The 12,782-nt window shown below is 34.3% G+C and overlaps 1 protein-coding gene across 4 annotated transcripts; it reads left to right on the top strand.

Moving 5' to 3' along the window:
- The first annotated feature begins 2,274 nt into the window (after positions 1-2,274).
- On the top strand, positions 2,275-10,935 carry LOC112722225 (ribonuclease J). Of its 4 annotated transcripts, XM_072206986.1 has the most exons (18): positions 2,384-2,691; positions 3,328-3,556; positions 3,896-4,019; positions 4,475-4,574; positions 4,811-4,867; positions 5,171-5,362; positions 5,445-5,522; positions 6,278-6,460; positions 6,586-6,666; positions 6,844-6,909; positions 7,016-7,108; positions 7,379-7,504; positions 7,707-7,820; positions 7,915-8,010; positions 8,089-8,186; positions 8,265-8,662; positions 9,458-9,912; positions 10,262-10,935. In XM_072206986.1, exons 4-18 carry the CDS (start codon positions 4,515-4,517, stop codon positions 10,355-10,357), a joined length of 2,193 nt encoding a protein of 730 aa, XP_072063087.1. In that variant the 5' UTR covers positions 2,384-2,691; positions 3,328-3,556; positions 3,896-4,019; positions 4,475-4,514; the 3' UTR covers positions 10,358-10,935. The 4 variants fall into 4 exon arrangements, with proteins under 4 accessions (XP_025628989.1, XP_025628992.1, XP_072063087.1 ...); XM_025773204.3 differs by lacking the exon at positions 4,475-4,574 and having other exon boundaries at positions 2,275-2,691; XM_025773207.3 differs by lacking the exon at positions 4,475-4,574 and having other exon boundaries at positions 2,318-2,691; positions 3,896-4,005.
- The last annotated feature ends 1,847 nt before the right edge of the window (positions 10,936-12,782 follow it).

Here is a 12,782-nt window from a genome sequence, read left to right as displayed (position 1 = left end):
ATCAAAGGTGGAACTATTCGTAAAAGTGGTTACAGATTCTACACCTACAGTTATAAATATTCTGACACCCTCATGTGTAATTTGAACCTAATCTATTAAAAACCTGCTAAAACCTTTGCTAACTTAAATGTCGGAGTCCCTTGCAGGTACCATCCCCTACCTCCTCACGAGGAATTCGGATAGCGGCATCTCGATACTCGTAAAAATCGGATGCTGCCTCAAAAGAAATTTGGACCTCACGTTCAAGTCTAAAGCAACCCAATTTTAGATTACACTCGAAACAAAAATATAGTACTACTACATTACTAAGTAATAGAATACCATAAAGGGATAAATAAAAATAAAGAACTAAATAAAAAATATAAAATAAAAATATATTACATCTAACTCAAAATTTTGATATATTAAATTATAAATTGTACATATTATAAACTCTTTATTCCTTCATATTTTTTGACGCAACTCTCATATATGCTGCAACTAGATCAAAGTATTATGCTTATCTTTTCTTCTTTTCTAGACATTTTCTTTAAAAAGTTTTTGAATTTTCATCATTCACATAAAAAATCACTAAAGACAATTCATTTAACAAATTCAACAAATTAAAATATTAAAGGATTTCATTTTTATAAGCAAACTTATAAAACTTTGTGTTAAAAATGTAGTCTCTGGTATTTTTTTTTGAAAAATTATATCTCTCTAAATTGATTGTATTTTGAGCTTGTTTAAATATTATTAAATTATTAAAAAAAGATTTTTTTTCAATATATTTAGCAAAATTTTAATAGTAAAAACAGTAACACTAAAAAGAATAAAAATATCTTTTAAAAAATTGCAATTTATATTTTTTAAAAATATTTTTTATTTAAAAAAATATTTTTATATAATATATCTAAATATAATTTTTTCTAAAATATATTTTAGTTATCACTTAAATTTTTTGTCCGTATAATTTTACCTAAATAAGTTGTTCTTTCGTTAAATTGAAATGAGTTTTAAAGACTTAAATGATAGTTTAGATAGTGTTTAGAAAATAGATTGTGATTGAGAAACAAAAATTAGAAGACAGAAATTTAATTAAATCTCTATATTGTGTTTGGTGTAAGATGTACAAGATTGATAACTTAGTATTTTTTTTATTCAAAATAAAAAAAAATAAAATACATGAAATGACTAAATTACCCTTACTATTTTAAATGAAAAAAAAAAATAGAAACAAGGAATCCTAACCTCATTCTTCTCTCCTCATCCTTTTTCCCTTTCTCATTTCTCATTTCTCATTTATAGTGGTTTCAAAACAGAACTTTAATTTATGTTTGCTTACAGGAGTCTCAAATGATAGAAGACTTTGATCATCAATACTTTTTATGGAGCAAATGAGTTTAGCTTGAGAGATCTCAAAAGAATTAAAGCCATCAAAAATAAAATAATTAGAATAAATCGAGAAGAATATTCAAACATCCAAATAACTATAGCTGCAATTGCATATGAGACTATAACATACAAATTATTCTGCAAAAACAACACATAAGTCAGAAATAATTAAGTAAAAAATATATTGGCCACAAAAAACTAAAATGTTAATATAAACAGTTAAACAAAATAAGAAAAACATGAAAATCAAACCTACACACATTGTAACGACGACTTACCTTTATCATGGCAGTTCCAACAACAACAATAAGCTAGTCCTGACAGCGATGTTGGCGTCACAGGCTTGAGGAGACTTTGGACCAATGTTGTGCTCTAGGATGAGAAGAGAAGTCTCTTTGTGACCTTCTTCTCTCTCTTCAAAATCCTTTTTTCTAGTTTTCTCTTTCTTCTTCCCTTCGTCTCGGTCTTTTCTTTTCTTGTTCGACGGTAGTGCAACGATCTTCTTTCTCGACGATTTCCTCTTCCTCTTCTTCTCCTTGGTTCTTGCTCCTTTTTTTCTTTTCTGTGATTTGTCCCCTTCTCCTCAGTCACAAACATGATGGCGACGACAGTAACGGTGGCTCCTTGTTATATCGCCTATTCTTTTTTTTTTTTCTCTCTTTATTCTAATTTGTTTGTGTTCTCTCTAATTTATTTGTGTTCTTTGTTTACACAAGAGTAAATTAGAAATGGTCAAAATTGAATAAGGATATTTTAAAAAAAATATTAAAATTTCAGTCTCTTCTATTATTATTTTTTAAAAATATTAAATAGACTAAAATTTTATGCCTTGAAATTAAAATTTTAATTTCTATCTTGAACTACCAAATATAATATTGAGTCTCATCCTCCAATCTTAGCCTGGCTACCACAAAACTAAGGTTGTTATAATTGGCTGCCACTTGGCAGTGAGGTACGATACTTGTGTCGTGTTTGTATTTTCGGGTGCTGAACTGCTGATGACCAAATTGATAAGCGAAAGATATTTCCCGCTACGCACCCAAACAATTGGAGCAGCACCAACGCCCACACCCACCTGAACCCCTCTTCTTCCTCTCTCTCCACCCTTTAATTTCCCGTTCTTCCTCATTAGGGTTCTTTCAAAGTTGCACTCTTTTTCTTTCTTCTCTCTCTGCTGCATCCCGTTGCGGTTTTCCTCATAGAAAGAAGAAATGGCCACTTACACGTTTTCATTATGCCCTCACACCCTCTGTTACCGCCCTTACACCACACGCTCTTCTTCCCTTTCTTGCTCTTTCCCCTCTTCTGCTCTCCCAGGTTATAATCCTTTCCCATTTCGCTTTACATTTCATGTTTCTCTATGCTTTTTTTATTTTCTGAGCTTCTCTCGTGCTTGATACAGATATCAGAATGTGTTCCTAGCTTTTTCCATTTGTTATTGGCAGCTTAAAGTTTTGTACTTTTACTATTTTACAGAAGTATTGGATGATATGGTGTACATGATATATATGTATACGTGATGTAATTATATATTTTTTAAATAACTTGGACTTACTGCATTGTGTGCAATTGGTTATGTTTAGTGTTCTACCAGTTAAGGTCTTAAATTTTGTAATAGGATGTTTACACTTCATCCGTTGCTTTTCTAATGTCCCATATAAGGGCTTTGAGGCAATCATTGTTGAAGATACTTATTCATCTCCTTAACACTCTTCGAAAAGGTTTAGATTTGTGGTAAGCTAGTAGGAATTAGGTTTGAGAGATTCGGTTGAGTCCATGTTGCTTGAGAACAATATTAGCCCGGACGTAACCATATATATAGGTATTGCTTGAATGATTTGTTTCAATTTCTTTCATTTTACTTCCATCGCAGAACCAGAGGCAACTCTTTTGTAGGTGGATGTTATTTATTATTCATATGGTTGTGTTATTCTATTTGTTTCATGTATGTAGATAATGTTGGATCTAAAGTACCGAGAAAACGAATAAGAAGAATAGAAGGTCCGAGAAAGAGCATGGAAGACTCTGTTAAACGTAAGATGGAGCAATTTTATGAGGGATCCGATGGACCACCCATCCGTGTTCTTCCTATTGGTGGATTAGGTGAAATTGGAATGAATTGCATGCTTGTTGGTAACTATGACCGCTACATTCTCATTGATGCTGGTGTCATGTTTCCAGAGTAAGTGTTGCTACTGGAATCTGTGTTCTCTTTGTATGTTTTCGCAGTCACACTTAGCCCACTGGACAAGCTCACAAGCCTGAATTGTTACATAGGCGATCATGTATTCATGTATATGGAAAACTTTATACATAATCACTATCCAGACATGGAATTTAATCTTTCAGCTAATAGCAAATAATCTGTTCCAAAGTGAAATTCATTTCAAATATTAAAATCCCATTTCCACTTCAAGGTCACTATCAAATTTCTGCTGCATGGTTACTGTTTGCTCTGCTCTGCTCTGCTTTTATTTATTAGTCAACTGATCTTGTTTCACATTTGGATTGTACATTTCAGCTATGATGAGCTTGGGGTCCAAAAAATCATACCCGATACAACATTCATAAGAAAATGGAGCCACAAAATTGAGGCAGTTGTTATAACACATGGGCATGAAGATCATATTGGTGCGTTACCTTGGGTAATGTTTCCTTCTCCATGGAACTGCTGGTGTGAAGAACAATACCCTTCTTGACTAGTTATTTTTGACATATTCCCCTAAGTCTCTCTGCATTTTTGTAGAGGGATATATCTATGACCTAGTTTTTGATGCATTCTTCCATAATGAACTTAAAGTTAACCTAGATAGGAACTTGCAGTTTGATTAAAAAATCTAGAGCTTGGATAATTTTGCTACTAGGATAATACAAATGTGATGCAATCAGCTTCAAGGGAAATATACAACCACAAAATTCATTAGGTCCTTGATTGATGACTTTGGTTTAGTAGCATGTTTAAGGATTAGGGATCTTGGTATGCTTGCTACCTATGGTATACTCTCTTAAAAGCTTTAACATATTTCTGATGTAATGGTCGATTGGACGCTTTTCCTATGTGTGACTCTTTTACCTGATGGGGACATGTTGCTTTTTTTAGGATATTATGACTCTCACAATTGTCGTCGCACACCCGAAGGATGTGGGGCTGGGGAAAATCCTATGACCAAGTGACCAACAAAATATATTTGTTTCTTAAAGTAAAACATAGAAGGGTCATTTTTTCTGTCTCTTTCTTTTTTTCTAGTTTCAGTCCTTAGTTTTGTTTCTCTTACTAGTTAATTACTTATTCTTTTATGTCTCTCCACTTTATATTTTATAATGCTCCTCCCCTCCCCTTGGATAAGTTCTCTGATTGATCATGCTTTTATTAAAACAAATTTTTTAAACATGTGCTTACTTCTGCTGTACTATTGACTGTTGCTTTAATCACCAGGTCATCCCAGCATTGGATTCTCATACGCCAATTTTTGCATCATCCTTCACAATGGAGGTAAGAAGACATATAGTCTTGTTACTTTATTGGTAAGGTGCTGCTCTTCAGTTGTTTAATTTCCATCATTTGTGAATAAATAGTAATGTTGTATAGTAGGAAGTAATAGAAATTAGATGCTAGTATCAACATATCTTGAAATTGGCTACCTGCCTCTTCAACTCTTCATTTATGTCACCCTATTGGTACTTATCATTACAAAAACTTGTTGCACAGTTTTTTCATTGAAATTCTGTTCCTTGAATTGGTTATTTTTTTCATCAGTTCAGAAGAAGTGAAACTTCTTTTTCCTCTTGTTAACAGCTTATTAAGAAACGCTTGAAGGAACATGGTATTTTTGTTCCATCCAGACTCAAAGTATTTAGAACAAGGAAGAAGTTTATGGCAGGGCCTTTTGAGATAGATCCAATCACGGTGACCCATTCTATTCCTGATTGCTGTGGTTTAGTACTTCGTTGTTCTGATGGGACTATTCTTCACACCGGGGACTGGAAGGTTAGAATTTACTGTTTTTCTCATCACGTTGTCTTGTTATTCTGGCTTGAATCCTGTATTGCTGAACAATTTGATTCAACAGATTGATGAAACACCATTAGACGGTAAAGTTTTCGATCGTGAAGCTCTAGAGGAGCTCTCTAAAGAAGGAGTAACATTGGTGAGTCATCTGAATCATTGACTTCTTGTCATTTATCTGCGAGTGATGCATACAGTTCCTTTCATTGTGAATATGGTTTTCATGATCGGTATTATGTTGATATTGGTTCAAATGGGAAACCTTATTCTACTTTTAGGCTATTGGGCTTTTCCAAGATATGCATTTTAAGTAGCAATCACTATTTTGCTTGGCAAGTTTGGTTTATTTTGATTCCCTTCACTGTATTAGTGTATTGAATGTTTCTGAAGTTGGTAAATAAATAGTTTATTTTTGAGGGAGGGATTAGTTGTTGGAAAATGGATCTGTAGGAACCTCCCAGCCCTGGTGCCCACACTAGCAGAGCACCCTGGTAAAGACTAGGGATGATACCTGTTGAGTGATGCTCAACCAGCGGTGAAATAAATTAATAGATTCAAATATCTTCTAAATGACTTCTATATAATTTTGAGCTTTACTCCTCCATGTGACTTGACATCATGGAGGTAGTGTGGTGGAGATGGAGAGGAATGGGGCTGATAGGGATCATTACATATTGTGATTTTAGTTGATTAGGTACTAAGTGGCTAATTTTCTTTACATTTACCCATAAATGTACATCTATATTTGTTGTAGATTTACTGATGTTAAATTGTTAACCTATGCTGGTTTCTTCTAATTTTCTGCCATGTGTTTGGTTATAGCAATGTGTAGCCTCTCCCTTATCTTTTTCCTAAATGTTGAGAAAAGATAGATGCAAATTTGGCGTTACTTTTCAGATGATGAGTGATTCAACAAATGTACTCTCACCTGGAAGGACAACCAGTGAATCTGTCGTGGCAGATGCATTGTTGAGGCATATTTCAGCTGCTAAAGGAAGGGTTATTACAACTCAGTTTGCATCAAATATACATCGTCTGGGAAGCATCAAAGCTGCTGCTGATTTAACTGGTAGAAAGCTGGTATGTTCATCGTTCTCTCTTTTTCTGATTTACTCCAATAGATAAACAACTGTTAGAAGTGTTACAATTTTATGGTTTTATAACTATTCTATTACAATTTTATGGTTTTATAACTATTCTATCAGGTATTTGTTGGCATGTCTTTAAGGACATACTTAGATGCAGCTTGGAAGGATGGAAAGGCTCGAATTGATCCATCCACTTTGGTAATTAACATTGAAATAATTGTTTTCTTTCTTTTGGCGTAACTCTACTGATATATCTAAAATTTTCCCCCTTTTTTCCTGTTGCCACCTTTTTAGAATTATGAGTTTCTAAAATTTTTAAGCTTCTGTAAGTCTCATCTCTATTATTCTACCTTTCAATATTTCTAATTTACATAGATTAAAGCGGAGGATATTGATGCTTATGCTCCAAAGGATTTGCTAATTGTTACAACAGGCTCCCAAGTAAGTTGCCTGTGTGGTCCTTTAAAGATTATGTAGTGCATAGTTCGTTTGATAAAGAAATTGGACAAGTTTTTGGCATATGAACAAATATGTATTTTTGTGTCAGGCAGAACCTCGTGCGGCCTTGAATCTTGCGTCTTATGGAAGTAGTCATTCTTTCAAACTAACAAAGGAAGATGTTGTTTTGTATTCAGCTAAGGTAAGATAACAAAATTCAGAATCAGTTGGTTGCTGTTTGATTTGACTAGAGCATGCCTGATATAACTAAATCATTCTTCTGCAGCTAATGCACTAATTGAACTTTTATTTTGAAATTTCAATCCATTCTTGTAACAAGCCTCAGATTTTTCTGCATGAGCATGTTGCTTGTGTTCATGTCTGATCCATTTTCCACCAAAAGAAGATAGTTTCAAAAAAATTAGATATAAATTAATGTGGTAAATCTGTCCTCTTCTTTTGACACTATTAGGTTATCCCTGGCAATGAGTCCCGTGTTACAGACATGCTAAACCGCATATCAGAAATTGGATCAACAATAGTTATGGGGAAGAATGAATGTCTGCACACGTCTGGTCATGGGTATCGCGGAGAATTGGTAAGTTTTTGTTGGAGGTCAATTTATTCCTTCTTTCCATATATTTCTTTCCCCTTAAAATTTCTTATTCTTCCCAAATTAATTGTTTTACCCCTATGCATCCTCAATTTAATTGTACCATGTATGTGTTTTATTATGCATGCATTTGCATGAATTTGTCTTTGTTATGATCTGTTATTGATGAGAACATTTATTTCTGCAGGAAGAAGTACTTAGAATTGTGAAACCACAGCATTTTCTTCCCATACATGGGGAACTCTTGTTCTTGAAAGAACATGAATTGCTTGGAAAGTCCACTGGCATTCGACACACCACTGTGAGTTGTTTCACCTTTATCAGATGATAGATGAGACTGAGATACTAGGGACCTTTTGCATTTAGATTTACATAAACATGTCATTATGCTCCAGGTTGTTAAGAATGGAGAGATGCTTGGTGTTTCACATTTGAGAAATAGAAGAGTCCTTTCTAATGGCTTCATTTCACTTGGAACAGAAAATTTGCAGGTTGGTAGTTTTCATTTTTTGCTGCACTCTTTTTAAGAAAACATCTATAACTCTTAAAATTTCCCCCTTTTTATGCAGTTGAAGTATAGTGATGGTGACAAAGCATTTGGTACATCGAATGATCTCCTTATTGATGAAAGAATGAGAATTGCATTAGATGGCATCATTGTGGTTAGGTATGTTTTTCAAGTCATAAAGTAAGTCAATGCTAAGTAGAAGATGTTTAGTGACCTAATATTTATTGTCTTTTTCAGCATGGAAATATTCCGTCCTCAAAATCTAGATGATCAAGTTGGAAACACATTGAAAGGCAAGATAAGAATTACTACAAGATGCCTGTGGCTTGACCAAGGGAAGCTGATGGATTCACTTCATAAAGCTGCGAATGCTGCCCTTTCAAGCTGCCCTGTGAACTGTCCACTGGCTCACATGGAAAGAATTGTGTCTGAGGTGCTGAGGAAAATGGTGAGGAAGTACAGTGGAAAGCGGCCTGAAGTTATTGCCATTGCTGTAGAAAATCCTGCAGCTGTTATTGAAGATGAGATAAAGACAAAGTTGTCTGGCAAAGCCCATGTGGACGGGATATCAACATGGAGAAGAGTGTTGGATGGGCATGGGAAGGAAAATAACTCCACCAAAATGCCAATTAGAGGTAAACAAGTGCACATTTGAAATGCATATAAAATTGGGGAGGCTTTATTCACATTCTCTTGTGCCTCTAGATGCGGTTTATGTAAATATCCTGTTAATTTTGTGTTTGAATGCTTCTTTTGAATAAGTCTTGTTCTTGCTGATGTTAACTCGGAAGTATTCTTGTTGCTAATGTCATTTATTTTTATTATTGTTGTGAATCCCACCTAATGGGATAAGGCTCTATTGTTGCATTATTACTGGCATATCTTCCTTAGGTTTCCTGCATTAACCTACTCTCCTATTGTCATTGTAATTTTTATATGTAGATTAAGTGCCTAATGTTTTCATTCTAGCAATTTTCTTACCAAACCAGCATAATCTTGAAGTCAATTTTGTTCCCAGTTTCACTTCTCTTAGCTCTAAAATTATACCTATTTTGTTGTAAATCTGATAATGAGGGATTAATTTGGTATCAAATATTCAAATGCATTTACTGCTAAGTTTCATTAGATTATTTTGTATGCAAGTCTAAGCTGCCGGCGATAAGTATATCTTGGGTTCTGCTTCTTAAATTGACAAGAGACTGCAAATTTCTCTGAGTGAGATGTTTTTTGCTGTTTGTGTAAAATGAATCAGAATGCAATGGACCTACTTGCATATAACCAATCCTTATGTATCTGTTTTGTTTATTTGGTGCAAGGATGCTAATGACCGTTTTATGGTAAAATCCTTCTGCTGTAAATTTCCTAGTATCATATATTCAAATATCAGTTTTTCTTTCTCTTGTTCCATTATTTGGTGCGTTTGTATATAGGTGTTGAAGGATTAGCATCTGAAGAATACACTACCACCTCAAGTGGAGATGATGATAATATTTCTGAAACAGAGGATCAAGATGAATTTTGGAAGTCATTTGTCGATTCATCGTCAGCTGAGAAGTCAATCAAAGCTAACAATGGTTATGTTCCTCAAAAGGAGAATAAGCCCCAACTGAAGAAAGATAGTTCTGAAGAGTCTGAAGAAGAAATGTCCGAAAAGACATCAAATTTAGAATCCAAATATTCAAAATCTGCAAAGAGAAATAAATGGAAACCTGAGGAAATTAAGAAGCTGATTGATATGCGGGGTGAACTACATGATCGATTCCAAGTAGTAAAGGGGAGGATGGCCCTTTGGGAAGAAGTATCTCGGAACTTGTCGGCAAATGGGATCAGCAGAAGTCCTGGGCAGTGCAAATCTCTATGGACATCTTTGTTACAGAAATATGAGGTTTGTTCCTTCTTATGAGCAACTATGATGTTAATATATAATGCAAATGATAAGGTCACTATGAAATCAAAGAAGAAATTGGAGTGTTTGATCGTTTCTTTTCACCTTTGCATCTTAACTTTATTTAATAACATCGGAGGAAGTAAGGATTTTAAGAGAAACTTCAACTGCTGTGAATACATGCTTGTGTTTTACACATTACATCCGAGTGTTATAAATAGAAGGCATTGTCTTCAGATTGCAGAGAACAAGCATAACAACTAATAGTGAATAAATTGCCAGAATTAAATTATTAAAGTACAATTTTATGATTTAATCATCAACATCCTTTACGTTTTTGTTTAAGCAGGAGGTCAAGAATGAGAAGAATACCAAGAAAAAGTGGCCATATCTTGAGGACATGGAGAGGATTCTATCTGAAAATGAGGAACTGGCAACAAAATGAATGCAGAAGTTACGGGAAGGACAAGAAAAATTTGCAGGAGTTTCTGCATGATTTTGGTAATATAAGTCCGAGCATGGTCCTGGAAGGACGTGTGAATTGCAGGTTTATTGCATCATGGAATCACAATGTTGAACATTCATTCATATTTGGTGTGGGCATGTAGTACTAAATGGGATTGGTATTTTATACTGACAGAAGTTAATGAGGAAGAGAATGACGATTTGGGGGATTATTTATCAACCCTTCTCAAATGGCAGCAGGCCGCATGCACCCCTTTTTCTGAAATTTTACCTTGAATGATTGTGCTGTTTTTCTCCTCTATACTTGTATACTCAGCATCATTTTTGTTCTTTATTTATAGGAGGCATCAAATTAGTCCTTAGGTAGCAGTTGATGCCATCAATTTTGTCAGTTGAATGGACCAAGTTGGCATTGAAAGACTGTCACTTGGGTGTTGCTATACATGAAGGAACTGAAAGTTTACCATAAGATGTATCATAATTGATTTCATTATTTTCTTGGTGGCACTTGCTGCTGTTGAGAATCATATATCCAAATATAGTTGGATTTTGACCAAATACAACACTGAAACAGTGAAACTCGGAAAGGCAAATGTTGTTGCTCCTTTACTTCTCTTCAATGCCAGATTGTTGTGGTGGATCAATTTATTAAAGGAGACAATAGGAAAAAGTTCCTTTTAGATGAACTCATGAAAGTGAGTATGAATCTATCTTACCTCCTAGAAAACTACAAGCCATTTTGTTTTGATTTATCTAAACTCATGCTTCCGTAGGTCAAAGAAAACATTTTAGGTTCAATCTTATAGGGTGGTAGAGGTTGTTGAAATATATATAGCAGTTCCAAGTTCCAACTCAATGTAACAGTGTTCATTATTATCACCTACTTATAGAAAGTTTGACTCACTTAAAGCTTACGTATTTTCCAAACACTAGGCAAGGTTATTTGTTCTTTTCTTCATCAAAATGTCGAAACAACTCTTGGTAAAAGTTTATCTTTCAAGTAATTTTTTACACATAAAATTAACTTCTCGTTGTCTCCTTCCTTAGCTTCCCCTCTCCTTCCTTCCCACGATTTTTCCATTCTACTGCAACCACCATCATGATACCGACCTACGACTTTCCACAACCTGTCTCTCTTCCTTACTGATATTTTAACCTTTCAATCGCAATTTTTTTCCCCATGGTATTTAGCCCAAATGATTGAGCTAGGTAAGCCTCTGGGAAGCGAAACTAGGACCCAAATAACATATATGTCCTTCCTCCAAAAAAAAAAAAAAAATCCATAGACCAAACAAAAAATAAACCGAATTCGTGTGGAAGAGATTTTTGCTTTTTTATCTTGGCCTGGGTAAATTTTCTCATCTCAGATAACAAATCTATTTGCAGCAGAGACCTAGCATAGATGGCATATCTGTAGCCTCTTTAATGTTGCACCCGGGTTCAAGTTCCAGCTAAAGCTCGATGTAGTTTAAGAACCCATAATGTGTGTTAGTAGTGTATAATGACCAAAAAAAAAAAAAGTTAAATCTATTTGACTATTTCTATTTGCAATACCACGTTTTCCATCGAAATAGTTTCCAATTCACTGTTATGATATTTCATTCGGTTAATTTCTTCGATTTATGAGATATTTTATTGTTTTGAAAAAAAAATTATAGCTATTTTTATTTTGATATCTCCTTCAATTTGAGATTGATCGTGTTAGCAATTGTACTAAATAACATAATTTTCTATTCAAAGTTTTCACAGAGACATTCTTAACTGTGTATAGATCTAAGAAGGTTTAAGAAAATGGTTGGTCCTAGAATCACTCACGCTATATTGAAAAGACCAAGTGTTGTGAAGGAGATTTGTACTTCAACAGTGCTGGGAGTTGCTACTGGCAGTGTTTGAAAGATGCATTGGTGGAATGAACAAAGAAACGTTAGGTCCTTTTATGATTTGCTCGAGAAAGCTGTGGAAATTCTGTTTTTGGCGGCAGAAATCATCAACACGAGATACAGATTGTATGAGCATAGTTTTGTGGAGGTTCAGAAATAAGTTCTGAAATTTGGAATGATGAATGATAGGGTGGAGCTCAGAAATAATAATAAGAAGAAGGAATGAGTTATGTATTTATATGTAATTGAAGGAATTTACAAGTAATTGGTATGTGAAGAACATATGTAAGTGTTGTAAGAAGAAATAGGAAAATAAAAATGAATAGTGCAGCAGAATAATGCAGAGGGGTATAGTAATTCTTCAATTTCTCCAAGCATAACGGTACCTGAAGAATTAGAAAGAAAATAGTTGAGTAAGGGATAGAAGAGAAAAGAATAAGGAAACAGGGGAGAAGAGAAGAGAGCACACAAGGGAAAGGCAAATGTACCAGCAATCACTACTCCACATAACCACCTAGCCTCTTG

Source organism: Arachis hypogaea, chromosome 11 (genome assembly GCF_003086295.3).
Source record: "Arachis hypogaea cultivar Tifrunner chromosome 11, arahy.Tifrunner.gnm2.J5K5, whole genome shotgun sequence".
NCBI lineage: Eukaryota > Viridiplantae > Streptophyta > Magnoliopsida > Fabales > Fabaceae > Arachis > Arachis hypogaea.
This window is presented reverse-complemented; position numbering and strand designations above follow the sequence as displayed.

Excerpts from the sequence above, each read along its gene's own strand:
- LOC112722225 (XM_025773204.3), top strand. The coding sequence starts at position 2,586 with ATGGCCACTTACACGTTTTCATTATGCCCTCACACCCTCTGTTACCGC. Across the intron at positions 7,821-7,914 it reads CTGGCATTCGACACACCACT|GTTGTTAAGAATGGAGAGAT; the intron begins GTGAGTTGTTTC and ends ATTATGCTCCAG. Across the intron at positions 8,011-8,088 it reads TTGGAACAGAAAATTTGCAG|TTGAAGTATAGTGATGGTGA; the intron begins GTTGGTAGTTTT and ends CTTTTTATGCAG.